Source organism: Olea europaea, unplaced genomic scaffold (genome assembly GCF_002742605.1).
Source record: "Olea europaea var. sylvestris unplaced genomic scaffold, O_europaea_v1 scaffold1753, whole genome shotgun sequence".
NCBI lineage: Eukaryota > Viridiplantae > Streptophyta > Magnoliopsida > Lamiales > Oleaceae > Olea > Olea europaea.
Genome location: NW_019235250.1, coordinates 106899 through 129196, shown reverse-complemented (window position 1 = coordinate 129196; position 22298 = coordinate 106899). Strand labels below are relative to the sequence as shown.

Sequence of the window (22298 nt, the reverse complement as noted above, 5' to 3'; positions counted from 1 at the left end):
TTGATTTGGTATTGTAGTACCCCCTTGGTTTGAAGTAGAGGGACCAGAAAGTGGTTCTACCCCTTGACTCGAATTTAGGACCGAAGGATTATGTCCTACAATTGTCCTAGTTTGAAAGTGATTTGTAAGAGGTATAGCCGGTTGACATATTTGGCCTACTAACTTGTTCATTGTTTCATTCAACGTCTTTAGTTGTTTGGCCATGTTGTCATAGTGTACATTCCAATTTTGTGTAAATCTTTCCATATTATGAATACTTCGAAGATTTACCTGTTCAACGACGTCTTGTGTGAATTCTCCAAGTAATGCGCGCATGGTTCGAGGACTCAACTCCGTCATTGGTTCGTAACGACTGTTACTGCTCTGATTTTGTCCATCTGTTCGTGGAGAGGCATGCTACTCCTCATATCGCTCGATTACAGACTGGATTCCTCCCTGACTTGCTGCTTCCTTATCGGATCTCTGAGGCATATTGTTTCCCCTTTTGTACTTTCAACACCTAACACCAAGGTCCCACTGGGCGTGCCAAATTATTTCTCGCGGGTTAGTCGCTAACAATTAAAAAGGGTCAGACGATTGTGTGAGGGACAAACCTCTTGAGACAAAGTCCCAAAAAAAGGTGTTCTTTTATTGGCGATGACTTTACAATTGGAAATGAAAGACAACGTGCCTCCAAGGGGCGTAAGCACACGAGTTACTGAAGGAAAAGTGTTTAAGTCTAAAAACTAAGGAAATGAAAATTACATGTTCTCTGTTCGAGAGTTTTGGATTCGGTCCTTTGCTTCTATGTCCTTTCTCCCTTTTATACTTCATGGACGATTTCTTTGTGATTAACCGCTCTAAAAACTGCTTGATCGTCCTATAACTGTCCACTTTCTTCGTAATGGCCAACTTGTCATGAAAACTGCCTTTTTAACTGCTGCCATTACTCTTCCTCATTCAACCGCTTTCGATTGAGTTCCTTGAATCGTGGAACGTGATAGGGCTTCTTCAATAACTGCCTTGATAACTGCACTTCTTGATAACCACGACGCTTTATGTTGTTAAGACCTTGGGCGACTTAAAGGTTTGGGCAAGAATAGAGTAACAGTTCTGGGCGACTGTATGACACTTCATTCGCTCAGATTCTGGGCGACTTGCAAATTTGGGCGATGACGTTACCGCGTTCTTGGGCCTCCTTATTTGGGCCTTCATTTTGATTTGTTCGATTGGGCTTCGTTCTTTGGGCTGTCTGATTTGGGAATCCTCCAATTGGGCTTCACTCCTTGGGCTGCTCGATTTGGGCTGAATTTTTATGTGTCAACAGATCGCGAGTGGAAAAATGATCTCATTGTGCCTCTCCTACTAGCTATAGCTTTTGGAAAAAAGACTAGCATCTGAATCTTGACTGTCGTACCGGATTCTTCTGGTAAATCACTTGTTTCAGGTTGATTATTCGGCTCTGGAACTTCTAGCGTAACTTCCGTTTTTCATAATGACTTTTCATGTTTATCATTTGATTACTGATTCCCATCATTTGTAATGACATTGTGTCTATCAGGATTTAGGTACTAGTAATCCTTTAGGATTTAGTCATTTCGGAAATTTCTCCCTTTTTCAATTTACGCGCATATGTATATTCAGGATTTACATATACTGCTTTCGGAAGTGATCTTAAATTTTTTACTGAAAGTATATGAAATGTTGGAAAACAGACATGACGTCAATTGGAGTTGTTTGAGCCCCATTTTTAGAGAAGAATAATTTTTTTACTGAAATTATATGTGGTTAAAAAATAATGAAAGGTTTTGGATTTACATTTAATATTATTTTATTAAAAAATGTGTGGTTGAAAAGAAGAAAGAGAAAAAATGTAATTAGAAAATAACATCTATTCCGACTAGTAGGGTAAAATAGGTTTCCAACGAACTCGAGTCCAGATACAGGGCCATTTGGCATGGCTTTTGAAAAGTCAAACGCTATTTCTGAAAATAAGAAATCGCTTTTGAATATGTTTGGATAATTTTTTGAAAGTACTTTGCCTAACTAGAGAGTTTTTTAGGTTGGCCTAAGGTAGCTTTTTCACAAAATTCTACAGGAAGCAAGAAGGAGAAGTCCTGGAAAATAGACCCACAATAGAGCGAGTTAATTCATTTCTGACTACTATTTGTATATTTTCACTTAGCCTAACATTATATGTAAACAATGGTGGATTATCAGTCTACTCAGAAATCAGAATTGAATAGAGCAAGTTGCTTTCTTGTTCTTTCATCAACTATGGTATTATATTTCTCTCTTTACTTTCTATAATATGACCAATACCACATCCAAAAAGTGACAACTAATATCAGCCAAAACATCTAGATCTCAGCAGGTATATGATGCAATAAAATTAATAATTGAAATCTGGCCTATAGCTGGAAGAATATGCTTCATGTTATTGAAATTATTCTATGTATATAGAATGTTGAAAGCAAAATAACAAGAATATTGCTATTTACTTCAACATGTATCGTAGTACTAAGAAGAACTAACAATAATTGCAAAGTATGCGTTCTAAGATTCGCAGGGTGTTCAAGTTGCAAAGTAGCTAATTTTTAGTTAATCGCTTGCTACTGAGGAACAGAATTAGGAGGTATAGATCACAGAATCATAAACACTTAGAATGAAAAGGAAAATTCTCAAATAACTTAATATTCTTGAAAATAACAGATTATGCCTAGCAACAGTGATAATCAGAGATCTTTAGGTTTCAGATGAAAGAGTTTGTCCAGTGATATGAGCAATAAAGGAATCCATCTCTTTGCGAGTAGCACCACCTTCCATCACTGACTGCTTTACTGCATCTCCTAATTCTGCTGCCCTCTTGCGCATCTCTTCTCCTTCTGCTGAATCCATCAATTTTCTTACAGCCTTCTTTACCATAGCTCGTGACACCAATTCTTCTCTATGCGCCCAATCCCGAACTTCCAGACCGATTTTCAGTACTTTTGTGATTAGCACTGCATTTCTAGGCTGATCTGAATGCACCGGCCAAGCTGCTATTGGAACTCCCATGCTTATGCTCTCTATACATGAATTCCATCCACAATGACTCATGAAGCCACCGGTGGACGGGTGACCCAGAATTTCCAATTGGGGTGCCCAGTCTCTCACAACAAGTCCTCTTCCTTCCACTCTCTTTTCAAACCCTTCAGGCAGTGGAGCTATCCTAACCTCACCTTCGAAGACATCCCCTTTATCCGCATCTCTCAATACCCATATGAATTTCCATTCACTTTGTTCCAACCCGAGCGCGAGCTCTTTGATTTGTTCATTGGAAAACGAAGAAGTTGAGCCGAATGAAACAAATATCACTGAATTCAGAGGTTGTTTATCAAGCCACTCTAAGCATTTTTTATGGCTGTTCAACTCTTTTTTTTCAGCTATCACCACTGGATTAAATGGTCCTATAGCCCAGACTTTATCCGTTCCTGTCGTCTTTTCTTTTGCAAGCAAATCAAGATACAACCCCTCTATTAATCTGTTTCCATTATAAAGATCTCCGGAACTGATTTTCTTCGCTTCTTGTTGCAATTCTAAAAATTTTGGCCACTCTGGTGAAAAGCAACCTTCCAAGGAAGGAAGTTCTTTTAAAATTTCTGCTTCAGTACTCAGAGCAGATTTTCCAGTAACTTCCCAGTAATACGCGTATGTACAAAAAGCCGATATACTATTAAAAGAATAGGTTTCAGCATTCCTTATAGAATGTATGTCCTGAACAACATAAGCCATCATAGCGTCATAAATGACAGCTATTCTTCTTGCTGTGCTCGGCAGTTTGTTTACAAATGCGTAAACAGGCTCGCGAAGATGCATTGATGCGTGAAATGCTGGAAGGATTTGTGAGGGAAATTTAGAGGTGGCATTGGGGTCTGGGGGAGGGTTGTGAAATGTAGGTGTTGGAAAATCATGGAAATGAATATTGGTGATGGCCGAAAGGTCCCAACCAGGGCCGGTCCCGTGATAATGGAGGCCCGAGGCGAGGTCCGTAAATTGGGCCCCCGGACGAAATCAATGTAAAAATTTACGTAAAAATCTAATAACATTTTCAATTATGTACGCAAAAATTTGAGCATTACAAGTTTACGAAAACAATACAAAATTAAAATAACATCCAAAATCCAAAACTATCCCCAAAAAAAAAAAAAAAAAAAAATTTGAAGCAAAATTGGGCCCCCTAAGGGTTTTGGGCCTGAGGCTGAGGCCTCAAATGCCTCAGCCCAGGACCGGCCCTGGTCCCAACCCTGGACTCTAACCTTTGCTTGGCGGTTGTGCATGGTGGTGCCGACGAAATGAACTGGGATGTTGTAGGAGGAGACGAGGCGGGAGAGATGGAGGAGTTGGTTGAGATGGCCTTGTGCCGGAAGAGGCACCATCACCACTGCGACTTGATCCACTTCCATACCATTTTCGACGCCATTTTCGAGGCTAAGGCTTTCTGAAGCCATTGTATTGGTTTTCATATGCTTAAACAATTTTTTTTCTGGTTTCATATAAAAGATACAGATTAGTACCTTTACAAGATTGTATAGATAAGTCCATCAAGAATAAGCCATAAATTTAGTTTTAATTGTTCTTGGATTATATTTAATATAACTGACCAGTAAATTAGCTTATAAAATTCCATGCAGGATTCCAAGAATGTGCAATATTTTAATTGTTCAAATCATTATATTATAATGTTGTCACTGTTTTTTATCGACGACTTGTGACTAGAATCTTTTTGATTATAGCTAGTATTGACTGTCTAATCCTAAGTGGCATGTGACTTGGAGATGATTGTGCCTTTATATGCTCCTCGAGATTGGGATTCCATTGAGAACTCCAAGCTTCGATAAAGGAAAAAGTCATTTGTACATGGGGGTGTACACGCCCCTCACATGGGAAAGGGCCCCACGCCCATTAAATGCTTCTGGCCAACCTCCCATGTGAAGGGCGTGTACACCGGAGTGTACACCCCCGTGTACATGTAGTCAAATCCTTCGATCATTGATCAATAAAATGAACACAAGCCACAGGTTTTGTAAGGGAATAAGCCAACTGATCATTTGTGTGAATGTGTGCCACTCGGTGCTCCTTTGTGGCAAGTTGATCTTAAATGAAATGAAACTCACTCCATCTTCGAATGAAACACTGGATTAGCACATAAATACGTTGCTCCAACATTGTCATAGAAGATGGTTGGCGGAATAGGATTTCAAAACAGTGGATTAGCGCATAAATATGTTGCCCCGACTTCGTAACTGGCTAAAAAAATGAAATCTTAGAGAATTTTTGATATGCTGGAATTGATAAAACAGCAACTTTGTCGAGTTCAATTTGTTGGAAAATAAAGCGGAGGTAATATATATGACACAATACGAAATATATGATCACATAAAAAAAAGGCAAAGAAATAATTAATAGAGGAACAGAGTATTTTATTCAGTTAACTAATATGGAAAAACAAATACAACAACTATATTTACACAATTATTCAATATTTCAGTAATACAAAATCTGTTAGGGTGCATGCCAAATCTTAGAAATAACACAAAGATGGCTACAAAATAAAACGTGTTTTATAAAGGAAACAATATTTTCCCAATAAAAACACGTGGAAGGAAGGAAAAAAATATTTTCTTAAAAATCCAATATAATTTGAATCAAAAAATCCAACAATCTCCACATTGATATAAATTCGATGCAACGAACAAAGTTTCAAAATTTATCTATCTGAAATAATAAGTCTGACTACAACAAAAAATTCGAACTCTTCAACAAGAATCAAACTTTCTCGAACCCTAAAATACATGAACCCAAACACTGAGTTCCCCAAAATTCACAAAAAATTAGAAAATATCAAATCGTGTCGAAGCACATCCTGTGACAGATCAACTTCCAATACCTTTATAGAAGCCCTTTTTTAGTCTCAACGCCTTCAAAAATGCTAAAAGATGTGCAATTGAATCATCCACGTACCTATCTCCAATGGGTCAATCCCTAGCAATTGAATACGATGGAACCACAGGTAATGGTGACAAAGTGAAATTATACATATCCTCCAAATTTGACCGAGTAGTATTCTTTTATATGGACCTCGAATCAAATTCCAAAGTACAGTACCAAATTGAATTTCCACACGTACTAAATCTGTGCTAGTTTTTCTTCACAAATGCAGTCCGACCTTGCAAAATGTATAACTGGAACATCTTCCACCCATTCGATACAACATGAACACCCTTCTGAACCCTCAAGATTCCACCTCCTTCAGAGAACATGTACCCATTTGAATCACGAGTACTCGACAAATTGAGATTGTTCTTCAAGTCCAAAACATGTTGAATATGATCAAGTGTTTTACATGTTCCATCCACCAATTTCAATTTGACTCTACCAATATCAGCTATCCGATAATGTTCGTTGTTGCCCATGACAACAACACCTTGCGCCATCATTTCACATGTTTCAAACAAATCTTGATTGGGACTCATATGGAATGCACAAACCGTATCCAAAATTAACCCCCCGTCAAGTTTGGATTCCATGTCAGAAATTGTCAAAACATCTCCATCACTTAATTAGTTCTCGACTATGTTGGTCTCGTCTAAAGTATTTTATTGCTTCTCATGATTTGTAGTCAAATTACCTTTGTTCTACAATTTGTTGCAATCCCTTTCAATGTATCATTTCTTTTTACAATAATAACAAATCCGATTATTGAAATTTGACCTCGACTTAGAGTGAATTACCCAAATAGTCACCAAATTTCACAAAAGGTCTCCATCGGGTCACTGAACTTAGAAAATCGCCTTACACATCACTGGACTTTGCCATCTTTTATACCCTTCATCACTCAGCTCACAACCATTAAAAATTTGGACGAAATATTGACTTGCCTGATAATGTGGCATTACAAATTGAAAATGTGGATGCCAAATAGGATAAGTGCTACAGGAAGAAAACTAAAAGAACCAACCCCAAAACCCGACACCCAACCCCATTTTCCCCAAACCAAGAGGAGCCCTATCCTCTCTTCTCTTGAAATCCAACAATCCCGTCCCCAAGATTATCAGGTGATCGCAATTCCATCATCTACTGCCAATCGTCTGCCCAACGTAGCCCAAGCATAGCTCTGGGAACATGGTCGTTGCACTGAGAGTCACGATTACTGCCTTCTAAAATTCGTGCATTCGAAGCTATCGAGACATCGTCTGATTCCGTACATTGCGTTGGCATGACTTTATGTTATTGCGAAGACTTCTCCGTTCTGAAGACATTGTGGACCAAAGACAATCCAGGAAGATGCTTTTGGGGATGCATCAACTATGGACTTCAAAGGGTTGCAAATTTTTTGAATGGTTTGATGATCATGTGCCTTTGGACATAATATTGTAATCTTGGGGTTGCTACGAAATCTAAGGAGATGGGAAGCTGAGATAAATGCTCTGCGTTTGGATGTGCGGAATGTTAAAAATGAGGGTACTGAATTTGAACAGGAGAGCTACAAGTTATGCGTGATCTTTGTACCGAGGTCGAGACCCTGCATCAGGATAAGAGGTTCTACCGCAATTGTTTTCATATGTTGCTGATGTTTGTAGTAATATATTTCATTTTGTAAGTGTTGCTCCACATGGAATTGGAAATGCAGTGGAGGTGTAATGTTGATGGGGGAAGTGATTGGAGGAATTAGGGAAATGCGATGGATGTGAAGTCGGGTTTTAGTGGATGTGGATGTATTCCATTTGTTGCTGTCAGTGTTTATATAAATTGTGCTTCCTCCACCATGATGTTTATGTCCATTGTAATGAATCCAATTTGATGTTATTATTGTTGATGTTTTAGTGGATGTAGACATTTTTCTTTTGTTGATGTTAGTGTTTATGTACATTTTTATCAATATGGATTCCATCTAACAATGGTGATCAAAATATATTTATTACACAAAATATGTTCATTACACAAAATAAGTAAATTACATTCCATATACAACCAATGGTAGCACTACACTATAGGCTGCCTGCAGTACCCACAGTTACAAAAAAACTAATTTGTTGCGTTATAGGCTGCATGGAGTAAACAAAAAAATTTCATTGCAGACCTCACTGATTCCCATAGATGGCTACATTCTAGGACCACAAAAAACCATGCTCGAACTTAGAATTTTTCATCTCTTTTCGAGTGCTTGATGCTCCTAAAATGTGTATAAAAATTAGTTTCATGTGGGTAAGGAATGATATGATAAAACCAGACTCCGCGACTGACAAAAAAAAAATCAATAATTTTTAGTACCTCAACACCACTTCTGCGGATGTCGGTTGCTATGGATGTCTTCACATTATGGTAATGTTTGTTGTGTCCCTTCCCACTGCATAACGAAGATGTCATGATCACTCTCCCCTTCTTAGGTAAACACCATTGTGATTGTGACTGTGATTGGGAAGCTTCTATTTCTTCAGGTCCCTTTCGTTTTTTTCCCTTTTTTTTTCTCCCTTTAGTAGCTTGGTACCATGGTGGAGGAAGCACAACAACTCCTCTAGTTTCAGGTCACAGATCTTTCTCATTGACCGAATTTATAACATTTTCGTACGCTATCATGTACGTCTTAATAGAAGACCATTCCGAAACATAGTCTTGTACGCCATGACTTTTATCCAAGATGCATGTGATCGCATGAGGGGCATGGAATCCCAGAAATTTGCCATCTTCTACATGCGCAAGTTCGATTCTCCATATCAACTACAAATTTCCCATATGAACACTCAACTTGATATTGATGTACTCCACTCTATCGTAATATACATTCACGGTATTTATCAGTGAACTTCTCAATTTTCTTTTGTATCTTGGGACATACAGGCTTGTTATAGTTTCTTAGCTTATCTCGCTTCACTTGAATTTGATGCATCAATTTATTCTGAATCCCAATCAGCATTGTTAGTATGGAATTCTCTCTTTCTTCCAAAATGAATTTGTTAAAGCACTCATAGAGGTTATTTAGAAGCATGTCACAGTTCGACTGAAACGAGAAGTGAGATCTACTCCACTCGTTCGGTGATTTACTCATCAACCATCCATGTACCCCCTCGCTAGAACCTTCAATCTTCGCCATCCAATACTTGAATGATCCTAAGTGACTCGACTTTGCAGCACTCCACAAAAAATCATTCAACTGCTTACCCTTGAAGCCTGCAGCAAAGAAATTATGATACATATGCCTAACACAAAACATGTGTTCTGCTTCTGGAAACAAATCCGCCACAACATTGACTAGCCCTTTCTGTCAACCACTCATGATTGTCACAGAAATCCAATTCTCCATTACTAGAACCTTAGACAACAACATCAAAAACCATCGCCACGAACTAGGGTTCTCTTTTTCAACGACTACATAAGCAACTGGATATATACAATTGTTGGCGTCTACACCAACTGTTGCTAGAAGTTGTCCACTATATTTACCTTTTAGAAAACATCTGTCAACACAAATAAAATGCCTACACCTCTGAAGAAAACCATTCTTCAATGCCTCTATGCAAACATAAATACCTTTGAGCACATTTTCCACATGAGAAATGATCATAGTAGAACCAGAATTTGTTCTCCTCAATTCTTCAACATAAAAATCCAATAATGCAAATTATTCGGTGTCATTCCCTTCTACTAAAACTTTTGCGTATTTTCTAGCATTCCATGCAACTGTCTTTGTAATATGAACTCCGAAATCGTTTCTAACTCTGCATCTGAAATGTTTCGTCTTCCATTGAGGATTGACTCTAAAATCCTCCAAGTAATAATTAGCAAGCCACTTATATGTTACATACTTATTTGTACGTACCTTCAAGCAAGTATGTTTAGGATAATAAGTTTTAATTTGGATTGTGTCCTGACCTTGTACCTTAGATGGCCACAAATTCCAAGGATAACCATCCTTACAAACACAATGCACTCCATCCTTATCATTTCACTTGAAAATCGGTTCAATCCCATTGAAGATGGTGTGATTTCTAACAGTAGATTTCAATTCCTCAAAAGACCCAAACAATAACCCTAGTTCAAATTCAGGATTTCTCTTTTTAGATTGAGGAAAATATTCAGGGAAATGAAGTGTACCAATTTTCTCATCCGACTCCGAACTACTTCCAATTTTCAACTCTTCAGAAGATGCGTTCGATGCACTATCATACTCCTGGGATACTACTTCTTGCACTAAGCTATGCATACCCATTTTTATGCCCGCAGTGACATTAAAATCAAACAACATATCGTCATCATCGTACACGTTGTGGTCAGAGTCAATAAAGTCGAGATCGTCGTCTAACTGAATGTCTACAAATGTAAGAGCAACGAGATTAAAACAGAGATAGAAAATATGAATTCTTCGTACAAAATGCAACATCATTTCAGAATTAACACTTCATGTATATTACACCCTCACTTTTCAGGCTGCCTCTAGATAGATAATTGAAGTAAAGCAAAAAAAAAAAAAAAAAAAAGGAAATTTGATTGCGGCCATGCCGATTTTTCCTTACCAATTGATTGTTGTTCAATGTCATCCATGGTTGTTTCAAGAGGCCTTTTGTCGTGACTTCTTCCTCGAAGACAAGATTTTTAAACTTTAGCTGGAGTTCGACGACGTCTCCATAGCTTCGAACGCACGAATTTTAGAAGGCGGTAATCGTGACTCAAAATGCAACGACCATGTTCCCAGAGCTATGGTTGGGCTACGTTGGGCAGGCGACGGGCGGTAGATGACGGAATTGCTGTCACGTGATAATCTTGGGGATGGAATTGTTGGATTTCAAGAGAAGAGAGGTTAGGGCTCCTCCCGGTTTAGGAGAATGTGGATGGGTGTCGGGTTTTGGGGTTGGTTTTTTCAATCCTTTTTTTTTAACTATAGCACTTATCCTGTTTGGCATCCATATTCTCCATTTGTAACGTCACATCATCATCCAAGTCAATATTCCATCCAAATTTGTAACGGTTGTGAGCTGAGTGATGAAGGGTATAACAAATGGAAAAGTTCGGTGATGAGTGAGGCGATTTTCTAAGTTTAGTGATCCGGTGGAAACCTTTTGTGAATTTCAGTGACTATTTCGGTAATTCACTCTCTCGACTGACCTCTTCTTTGATCACCGTGAATAACAAGGCCTTTTCCATCTCTGACTTAGATCCAACCAAATGTTTCATCTTCTATTTCAAAAATAAGGTATCATATGCATTTTTAATGGCGAGAGTATCACGATAATACAAAATCATATCTCTAAACGAAGTAAACGAAGCAAACAACAAACACAAAATGATTAAGGCTAAATCTTCTTCATCATACTCTACCTCTAAAGTCTCCAAATCAGCGACGATATATTTAAACACAACCAGACGATCTTTAAAAGATCCGCTTTAGTCATACACAATTTCTACAACTTCAATCACAACGATGCTATTATTTTCTTTTTCAAAACGTCCCAAAGAATATTGTTTGAAAGATGAAGATGGATCTATGAAAGAGCATTCTGATTCTTTCGTTGTTTCTTCTCCATCGTCCAAGTTGTGAGCATTTTGTCAAATCCTAACAACGCATTATCCAAATCCATTTCTGCAGGTATGGCATGCATATTCACTTGCATCGAATTTCACACTTAATGGCTGCCATCAATAACAAAAACCTCAAACAAATCACAATCAATAGCTCCGATATAACTTGTTAGAAAATAAAACGAATTGATATAATATATATGACATATAATATGAAGTATATGATCGCAAACAAATAACTAGATGAAAGACAAACAATTAATTAGTAGAAGAATAAAGTACTTTATTCAATTGACTATATGTAGAAAATACATATAATAATTGTACTAACACAATTATTCTATATTTCAGTGATACAGAACTTCTTTTGAAAAGAGTGTAATATTTATAGGGATGCATGTCAAACCCTAGAGATATCACAAAAATGGAAACAAGATAAAAAAAATCATGTTTTATAAAGGTAACAATATTTTTCCAATAAAATCACATGTAATAAAGGAAAGAATATTTTCTCAAAAATCCAATCTAATTTGGGTAAAAAAAAACTCAACACAATCCTACGTGGTTCATTGTTTCGAACACGAAACATAAATTGTCAATTGGTTTGGACTCAGCATAACAAAATTTATCAATTACCTTGCCTGTCATATTTCTCGGTTCCTTCAACCTCCTCAATTATTCTTTAATGCATATATTTACTATACTATTTCTTGCTTTGATTCTACTGGCCATTCCATTGAAAATAACGAGCCAATAGAAAATCAACGTGATCTAGCATTGAATCTTTTATTTTCAGACTGCAGATAACATCCTTAAAAGATAGATAATAGAACTTGACTCTATTGTCACCTAGTACTTCCCACCAGTTTGAAACAGACTTTTATTTTAAACATCATGTGAAAATTGACTGGTGCCACTGGTCTCTTGTTACACAGGATGCCGTTGTTGAGTACCAGAATTTCGTAGATGCTTCATGCTTACCGGCAACATTCATGCTGAATGGGGCTCAGCTTAATTCCCTCACTGTTGGGGAAATGAGAACAAAATCCCACATTGGTAAGATATGACGTGAATAATTCATTGATAAGAAAATTGAACAGCTACTTCTAACGTGTTAAGCTTTTAGGATGGAACATCAATTGCGCTATCAATAACGGCATCCCAAGACGTGGTAGTATACCCGTCTACATTCAATTTTAGTTAATTTTTTTGTCCGTGGCTACTTCGTTCGTATTCTTGGTTTTTGCTGAGATGAGGCCCCCTATTCTGTATACTATTTTACTTTCTAAAACAATTTTCGTAGATTATCCTAGAAATTGTTAAGGGATAAAAATTTTATGTCGATTAAAGATGAAAACATAGACTAATTTATAAAGGATTAGACTACTCTTCTTAACAATGTTGACATTTTAAAATGAAACTCCAAGTCTTAACTTCGTATCAGAACCCATTAAACTCCAATGAACAATTCGATAATGAGCACACAAATTTCAAAATTGATTTACTCAAACGAGCCACTATTTTGCGAGGGCATATTAAGGGATAATCCCACATCGATTAAAGATAAAATATAAATCAATAAAGGATTGGATTACTCTTAACAAAGTTGACTTTTTAAAATGGATCCCCAAATCTTAACTGGAATTACCATAGTAGCGTAGCAATAATGTTGCCATATCAATGTATGTTTCATTTATGTTGCTAGTTTCGATTGATTGATGTTTACACATATAAACTAGATAGAAGGAATTCTATTGTCTCTTTTCTAAGGTCTTTAATAATAGAATTAGGATTTGGACCATGCTACACTATCAGACCTGTAAGAGGCCTGGTAGTGCAGCCCCTCTCACAGTTCGAGGTGGGGGTGGGTTTTTGGGGGGGTATTTTTTTAATCATAGGGCTCGTCGAAGTGAGAGAAAATGGGAGAGGAGATCTCTACCAGTCCTGGTAGAGGAGCATTACCCTTGGGATTTGGTTACCCAACAATTATATTTTAGAGAAAATATCAAGATGGCAAAAAAAAAGAAAATGAAAAGTTGGATAATAACAACACAAGAATTTACGTGAAAAACTTCAAAAATCACAGGAAAATCACAGCATGTCAAAGGATGTAAAGAATTATTGCAATCGCACAGTATTTCTCACTATTTCCATGAACACATACATTAAGTGATTGTTTGATAGAAATTTTGTTAATTAATTTTTTAATCTTTAGAGATAAAGTAAGTTTTACTTGTGAGAAAAAAATTCAAAAATAACAATTAAAATAGTAAAATAACGATCAAAAAATTGATTTTAATTAAATTAAAATATCTTCCAAACATGCTTTAAGCTTTTCCACACTCATACTATTAGACTTTGAAAAACTACAAAAAAAGAAATAAGAATTTTCCTTCCTTAGGCGTGACTTTTGACAATTGGCAAACATGTGCATTCTTACCCGACAATTTGTACTATTTTGCACCCGAAATCTTTGCCAAAATCTACAAGATTGCAAAAAGGTGACATGCGCTACAAAAAGATCTTCATTTGTGGAATCGCGGTGCTCATAATGTTGACCTTTTTCCCATACTTTAATGCACTTTGGCTTCTTATGAGACAATTTTTCAACAAGTACTACAATTCGTGATGGGAAAGAGTACTAGACTTGACTGATCGATCTGGTTCTTCTTAAAGTTTTTTTATCGTTCTGGGGTATTAGAACCTAGAACTGGCCGATTTTTGTCCAGTTCTGGTTGTGGTACTCAGCACCAAAATCCCATTGAACCCGAAGCTTTTTTCTTCCCTTATTTTGTCTTTTCTAAATTTTAGAGCTAAGCGTGTACTCCGCCCAAAGGCCATCTCCAAAGGAGATACCAACATACCCAAATGCACCAAATTTTGACGTAAAAGCTCTTCAATGTGACACCAAAGTTTGCACCAAATTATGCAGACTCAAGCCTAGGCTTTTTTTCCCCCCATTTGCCAAACTAATTCATGGAGGGGATTTGTGTCATTGGGGTTATATATTATTTAATACAATAAATTTTTTTTTTGTTATTATAATTATAATTATTTGCATTTAATATAAATTTTAATAATGTAAAAAATAATAATTAATGAATTAATTAAAATGAATACAAAAAAATTAAAATATAACAAACACGATTGTTCAAAGTTAACGAAATATATTACAACAACCACATGCACACATTACTCTAATGTTATTTAACGTAATTATTTATCTAGTAATTTATGTATTTTTAAAATAAATTAATGAATAATTTCAAAATGATAAATTATTACGAATAAAAAAAGAAGAAGAAAATGATTAAATATTGTTCATTAGAAGTAAGTCTTGGTGTAATGGTTAGAAGTGATTTTTAGTTTGATACAAGATTTGGTTAAAATGATGCAAAACTTACCTCAAATTTTGGTGCAGGATTAAAGATGGCTTAATGTTCTCTCAGATTTTTCTTTTGGGGTTAAGGACATTGAGATTGAAGAATCCATAGTGCCTGCTAAAGGATCTTAAAATCAACTACAAACAGCAATAAATTGTTCCTGTATCGTTGCGATTTTGTTGCTATATACTGATATAAAAGGAATATGGAATTTCTGTATAAATGTATATAGGCGTCTAAATTTGCAACAAAATTTATTGTCATTTCTTCTTGAAATAGAAAAGGCAACAAAAATAGTAATTATTCTTTTAATACTTAGTTTCTTGTGCGATTTTTCTGAAATGTTCAGTGTTACTCCACTAGACGACTCGATTGCTGTACTGGTTTCAAGTTCTCATACGGTTCCATAACGAGAGATGGAACCAATGGATCATTTTTATAAGCTATCCACTGGCAATCAGTTCTGTTCTCTTCGCCCGCACCCTGTAACTACAATTGAATAATGATAAACTGACAGATTAATACACCTTGCAATAATGAAACTGGTAGACTTAAAGATTTGAGGATGAATAATTTTATCTGGTAATATGAGCAATGAAGGATTCCATCTCCTTGCGAGTAGCACCACCTTCCATCAATGATTGCTTTACTGCCTGTTCTAAATCGGCTGCCCTTTGTCTCATTTCTTCTCCTTCTGCTGAATCCATCAATCTTCTTACAGCCTTCTCCACGGTTGATGATGACACCAATTCATCTCGATCTGCCCAATTCCGTACTTCCAGGCCAATTTTCAGTATTTGCGTTATCAGCATGGCGTTTGTAGGCTGATCCGAATGCATCGGCCAAGCTGTTATCGGCACTCCCATGCTTATGCTTTCTGTACATGAATTCCATCCACAATGACTCAAGAAACCACCGGTCGACGGGTGTCCAAGAATTTCCAGTTGAGGCGCCCAACCTCTCTCAATTAGTCCTCTTCCTTCCACTCTTTCTTCATACCCTTCTGGAAGTGGAGCTCTCCTAACATCTCCTTCAAAGACATCACCTTTATCTGCATCTCTCAATACCCATATGAACTTCTGTTCACTCTGCTCCAATCCGAGTGCGAGCTCTTTGATTTGTTCATTGGACAACGAAGACGTTGAGCCAAACGAAACAAATATCACTGAATTCTTAAGTTGTTTGTCAAGCCACTCTAAGCATTTGGGACGGCTGTTTGAATCTTTTCTTTCATGTATCACCACCGGATTAAACGGTCCGATAGCCCATAGTTTGTCGGTTCCCTTCGTATTTTCTTTTGCAAGCAAATCAAGATACAACCCTTCTATTAATCTGCTTGCATTATAAATATCTCCAGAATTGAATTTCCTCGCCTCTCGTTGCAATTTTTGAAATTCTGAAAATTCCGGAGGCAAGCAACCTTCCAGAGAAGGAAGGGGTTTTCCAGCGTATTTTCTATGAAATGAGTATACACAGAAAGCCGACATACTTCGAAAACAATAGGACTCAGCATTTGTTACAGAATGTATGTCCTGAACAACATAAGCCATTAGAGAATCATAAATGACAACTATTCTTTTGGCTGTGCTCGAAAGTTTGTTTACAAATGTGTAAACAGGTTCGCGTAGATGTATCGATGCTTGAAGTGATGGAAGGATGTGTGTTGGAAATTTAGTGGTAGCATTGGGGTCAGGGGGAGGGGTAGGAAAAGAAGGCACTGGAAAATCATGGAAATGGATATTGGTAATAGCTAAAGGATCCCAACCATGGACTCGAACCTTGGCCTGGCGGTTGTGCATGGTGGTGCCGACGAAATGGACAGGAACGTCATAGGCTGAGACGAGGCGGGAGAGGTGGAGGAGCTGGTTGAGATGGCCTTGTGCTGGAAGCGGCACCATTACCACGGCAACTTGAGTCATTTCTTCAATACCATTTATGCAATGTTTTTCCGATGTGTGATGGCTGGCCATTGTATTGGTTTGATTTGCTAATAGTACCCTTTGAAGAGTCTGGCAACTTCATTTAGCCCTAAAATCAATTTTTATACCAGGTGAAAGTGGGTCCCCGTGTCTCAAAAATGAAGGCAGCAAAGGTACAATAATTGATTATAATTTGGATGAATATTTCTCCCAAACAGGCAATTAGGCACCGTTTGACACATTGTATTTTCCATGGATTTTCCACTTTTTTGGGTGTTTGATACACCATTTTTTCCAGGTAATTGTTTTCCATGAATAGTGCTCACACATGTGCCAATTCCAGCTTTTTAGGGAAAATGAATTCCCATGGGGTATGGTGGTTTTTCAAATTCCGACTTTTTTTTTTTTTTTTTTTTTAAATGGAAAAAAATTTTAAGAGTTATTGTAAAAAAAAAAAAAAAGTTCCTTCGATTGACAAATTTCATGTAAAACAAAGTCAAACGAATACTTAAAAATACTTTTATTTCAACATTTTTCACGTGAAAAATGTTGAAATAAAAGTATTTTTAAGTATTCGTTTGGCTTTGTTTTACATGAAATTTGTCAATCGAAGGAACTTTTTTTTTTTTTTTGAAATGGAAACAAATTTTAAGAGTTATTGTAAAAAAAAAAAAAAAGTTCCTTCGATTGACAAATTTCATGTAAAACAAAGTCAAACGAATACTTAAAAATACTTTTATTTCAACATTTTTCACGTGAAAAATTATATCAATCAAACACAATAATTTACAATTCCCAAGAAAATAATTTATAGGTAATTCAATTTCCTGAAATTGGTTTTCAATTCAATTCAATTACATCCATGCAATCAAACGGACCCTTATTTATTCTTGGGTGACAGCCCCTGGACAGCTTTGGCCCTTAGTGTATGCCAGAAATTTAATTTCAATTATTTTAAGAACATTTTTGGATTATTTTGTTACGATTGACTTATTTGTACAAATGATTTTGTACAAATTGACATATGCGTTGTTGATCTGAATTTCAAAAATTATAATCAATGGACAGCCAACAACACATGCATATGTCAATCTATTTGTACAAAAATTATGTACATATAGATTTTTTTTTAATACAAGATCTATAGATTAATGTATATAATTCCTTGATTACAAGAAAGTGCAGTATTTTAACATTTTCAAATCATTAATTTATTCAATAAATCATTTTGATTATTCCTGATAACGACTGCTTCTTATCCAATTGGTCTTTGAATGTCTCTTACACCAAAAACCGGAACGACATTAAAGTCTTGTGAACAGGTCGTGTCGGGCTGGTACGTTCGAATGTCACTTCTTACCCAAGTTTACGACAAAAAAATGTTAAGATATAAAGTTATCTCGTCTTGACAAAATAAGTTCATGTTTGACCGTTGTTTTCTGAAATTCATTGTTCTTCAAATTTATTTCCAATCAAATATTTCAAGGGACTTGCAACTTTTATTATCTTTTCGATAATACATTTCATCAATTTTTGTCTAAATTTACTAAAAGTTTCATTTTTAAATAAATCAAACGGGCTAAATGTTAAGAAATCCATGTGATGTTTTGAGTTGCGTTCTTGCACTTTGTCCCCCAGCATGAAGGGTCCATATTAAAATTCTTTGTCGTGCTCGCTTTCTGGAAGTAGGTTTCCGTGACAACAATGCGAGGTACCAAAGGGTGACAACTGTCTCGGCATCAAGAAATCTTGATGGTTGATAAGTAGGTGTTTCATGATTGATGGGAATTTGATTTGAGGGAATATGAGAGAATTCTTCTAAGTTGTAGCTAAAGAATACGTTTCATTTGATGACATCCCACATATATTAAAGATTAAATATATAAATAATGTATAAAGTTTTGAATTACTTTTCTTAATTAGGTTATCTTTTAAATTGAAAATATCAAGTTTTAATATGGATTTTGATAGCCCATTAAGCTTAAATGAGAAACTTGGTGTCAAAAACCGCAGCTTTACTTAGCCCCTTGACACTATCGCAGCCGTAGTTTGCCAAACTTCGACCGCACATTGTAAATATTACTTCAAGTTTGAATTGTTATTTTTTTCATTGTAATAGTTATTTCAGTTGTAAAATAGTTCTGATATTAGTAAACGTTTAGTATGATTCCTCGTTTTTTAAACGTCTACTCCTGTCGCTTAGATTTTTGTTCAGAATGCTATTATAGGGGGTATTAGTCGTTCAAAAATCTTTCAAACTCACTGGTGTCCGCCTCCTATACCAGCAATTGTAATTTTCTGCTTTCGTCAATTGTAATGTTCAGTTTTCATCAATCAATGTTCAATTTACTTTCAATGTATTCAAATTTTCTATTGTCAGCTTTCTACAAAATTGTAATCAAAATTTCTTTCGTCCCGACGTGATCGAGAAAAGGCAAAAGATAGTCTAGTGGAGTAGACTACTGCCGCACGGTGTCCCTTTCTGTGCCAAGAAGAAAGGCACCCCGTGAAAGTTGGTATCAAAGCTGCGGCTCACGACTCTCGATAAAAAAGCTATGGATCCAATTACATCCCACACCACTGAAGTGGTAGGGCCTCAAAAGAAGGGTACTACTAAACAGCGTATGGATGCGCTTGATGAGACAACTACTAGGTTGTGTTATGCCTTGGAAGGTCTCGAGGAAAAAGTCGAGATGGCCGAATCCGAGATTCGTGGATTACACATCCAACTGGATGAAAGCCAAAGGGTTTGTGTAGCAATGACTGAAACTGCCGCAATCATTCCTGATTTGCAGGATGAAATGGAAGCGTTGAGAGCTCAATTGCGAGTACTTCAACGTGCGGTGGGAAATGGGCAAGCTCCCGTACCTAAGTATGCTCCTAGATTTAGAATTCCTAAACCGTGTACCTACGGAGGGGCACGTGATGCAAAAGAAGTCGAAAATTTCTTGTTTGACATAGAACAGTACTTTCTCGCAGCTTCGATTGAAGACGAAGCTAGAAAGGTAACCACGGCTACCATGTATCTGGGTGGAGATGCAAAACTATGGTGGCGAACCAAATATGCTGACATTCAGGCCAACAGGGTTCGAAAAGATTCTTGGGATCTCCTCAAGGAAGCGATCAGATCACAGTTTTTCCCGAAAAATGTCGAGTATCAGGCTCGACGGACACTTTGAGACTTGAAACACACGAGCTCTATCAGGGAGTATGTGAAATCCTTTTCAGGGCATATGCTGAATATTCGAGATATGTCAGAAAAGGATAAGCTCTTCACCTTTATGGAAGGATTGAAACCGTGAACATGCACGGAACTTCAAAGACAGAAAGTTACTGATTTGAGCACAGCCATGGGAGCCGCTGAATGCTTGAGCGACTACCAAACAGAATCTAGAAAAGATTGACCTTCGGGGAGTAATCAAGCAATTGGAGGTGGTAACAGACCTTACAAACCCAGCTCGAACCCAAATGGGGGAGAGTGTTACTCTCAGCATAGAGAAGAAGCCTATCAAAGCACCGTGGCTTTCAGAGAAACTATCATAATAGCCGTCAAGGAAATTTTAATGGCAGTAACAGTAACAACTGGAACAAAGGAAAAACAATGGAGGGCCGAACTGATGCCACTTCCAAATTGAAGTACTTTTTATGTGAAGGACCTCATCGGGTGTCGAAGTGTCCTCAGAAGCGGATGGTGAATGCATATTGTCAGTTAGCAAGTGGCGGGTCAAGTTCAAAGCAAGAGGCCCCGTAGGATAATTGTCATAGTGAGATCGACTCCGAAGAGGATGAGGACGTAGTTGGGGCATTTTCACATCGGTGCAACACACTATCGCATCGGGTTGCTGAAAAGGATGATGTCCCATTGAAAGAGGCACAGATGGAAGAAGCGAAGGCTCGAATTTGTAGGGTCAAAAGCTTAATGTGCATTGATGTAAAAATCAATGGGAAGCCAATTAGGGCTATAGTGGATACTGGTGCTCCCCACAACTACCTTGCATGTACCGAAGTAGAGCGACTCGAACTTTTTCTGAAAAAGGGTAGTGGAAAAGTTAAAGCAATCAACTCCACTGCTTAACCAATAGCTGGAGTGGCGAATTCGGTGTTGATCAAAGCAGATCCTTTTGAGGGAAGGACAAATTTATCTGCAGTTCAAATGGATGATTTCAAGCTTATTCTAGGATTGGAATTTCTTCGAGATACTAAGACAGCAGTGTTGCCATATTTCGATTCGTTAATGTTGATAGGTAATAAGTCGTGGGTCATCTCTACACAAGTTGGGAGGATAAGCGAGAAGAGTATCTTAGCTATGCAATTTAGTAAGGATTTTAAGAGAAATGAACCTTCTTTTTTGTGCACTCTTCGATTAGAGGAGATTGAAGAGGTGAATGGTCCTATTCCAAAACCCGTTAAAAGGTTTATTCAGGAATTTGAGGACATCATGTCGGACGAATTACCAAAGAAATTACCACCAAGAAGGACGATTGATCATGAGATTGAACTTATTCCAGGCGCCAAACCTCCTGCCAGGGCGTCATACCGTATGTCTCAGCCTGAGCTTGAAGTGCTTAGGAAGCAATTGGGAGAAATGTTGGAGAGTGGAATCATTGTGCCTGCAAAGTCGCCATACGGAGCTCCTGTATTGTTTCAGAAAAAGGCCGATCGTTCTCTTAGAATGTGCTGCGATTATCGAGCCTTGAACAAGATTACTGTAAAAGAATAGCTATCCTATCCCACTGGTTATGGATTGCTTCGATCGATTGAGTCGGGCGAAGTATTACACAAAAATTCATCTTAGGTCCGGATACTAGAAAGTTCGGATCAAGGAGGGAGACGAAGCAAAAACTACGGTGATAACCGGATATGAAGCCTATGAATTTAAAGTGATGCCTTTTGGTTTGACAAACGCTCCAGCAACATTTTGTACTATGATGAATCAGGTACTTCACGGGTTCTTAGATGATTTTATCGTGGTGTACTTGGACGACATAGTAATCTATAGAGAGACATTGGAGGAACATGTCCAATATGTGAGGCAAGTTTTTAATCGGTTACGGGAGAATAAACTCTATGCCAAGCCGTCTAAATGCTCATTTGCTCAGACATCTATCAGTTTCTTGGGTCACACCATTGAACAAGGTAAAATTTGCATGGATTCGAAGAAAGTTACAGCCATCAAAGATTGGCAACCACCAAAAATCGTACATGATGTACGTTCATTTCTTGGGTTATGCAATTACTATCGAAGATTTGTGAAAGGCTACTCAGAAATTGCACTACCACTTACCAAATTGGCAAAGAAGGATAAGGATTGGGATTGGTCAACTCAATGCCAAACTGCTTTTGAAAGGTTGAAGAAGTCCATGTGGACGAACCTAGTTTTACCCTTACCGGATATGACGAAACCATTTGAAGTTCATATAGATGCTTCAGATTTTACATTTGGTGGAGTCCTCATGCAAGA

General features: G+C 37.2%; 2 protein-coding genes across 3 annotated transcripts; both read right to left on the bottom strand.

The window, feature by feature from the left end:
- Positions 1–2642: 2642 nt before the first annotated feature.
- Positions 2643–4531, bottom strand: LOC111377986 (zeatin O-glucosyltransferase-like). 2 transcript variants are annotated; one of them, XM_023001148.1, is made up of 2 exons: positions 4257–4531; positions 2643–3960 (listed from the first exon to the last, which is right to left on the bottom strand). In XM_023001148.1, the coding sequence occupies exons 1-2, from the start codon at positions 4512–4514 to the stop codon at positions 2725–2727; spliced, it is 1494 nt and encodes a 497-aa protein (XP_022856916.1). In that variant the 5' UTR covers positions 4515–4531; the 3' UTR covers positions 2643–2724. The 2 variants fall into 2 exon arrangements, with proteins under 2 accessions (XP_022856916.1, XP_022856915.1); XM_023001147.1 differs by having other exon boundaries at positions 2643–3968; positions 4265–4531.
- A 10598-nt stretch (positions 4532–15129) lies between these two features.
- On the bottom strand, positions 15130–17048 carry LOC111377985 (zeatin O-glucosyltransferase-like). The gene has a single exon (XM_023001145.1). It carries the CDS (start codon positions 16886–16888, stop codon positions 15494–15496), a length of 1395 nt encoding a protein of 464 aa, XP_022856913.1. The 5' UTR covers positions 16889–17048; the 3' UTR covers positions 15130–15493.
- Between the last annotated feature and the right edge of the window lie 5250 nt (positions 17049–22298).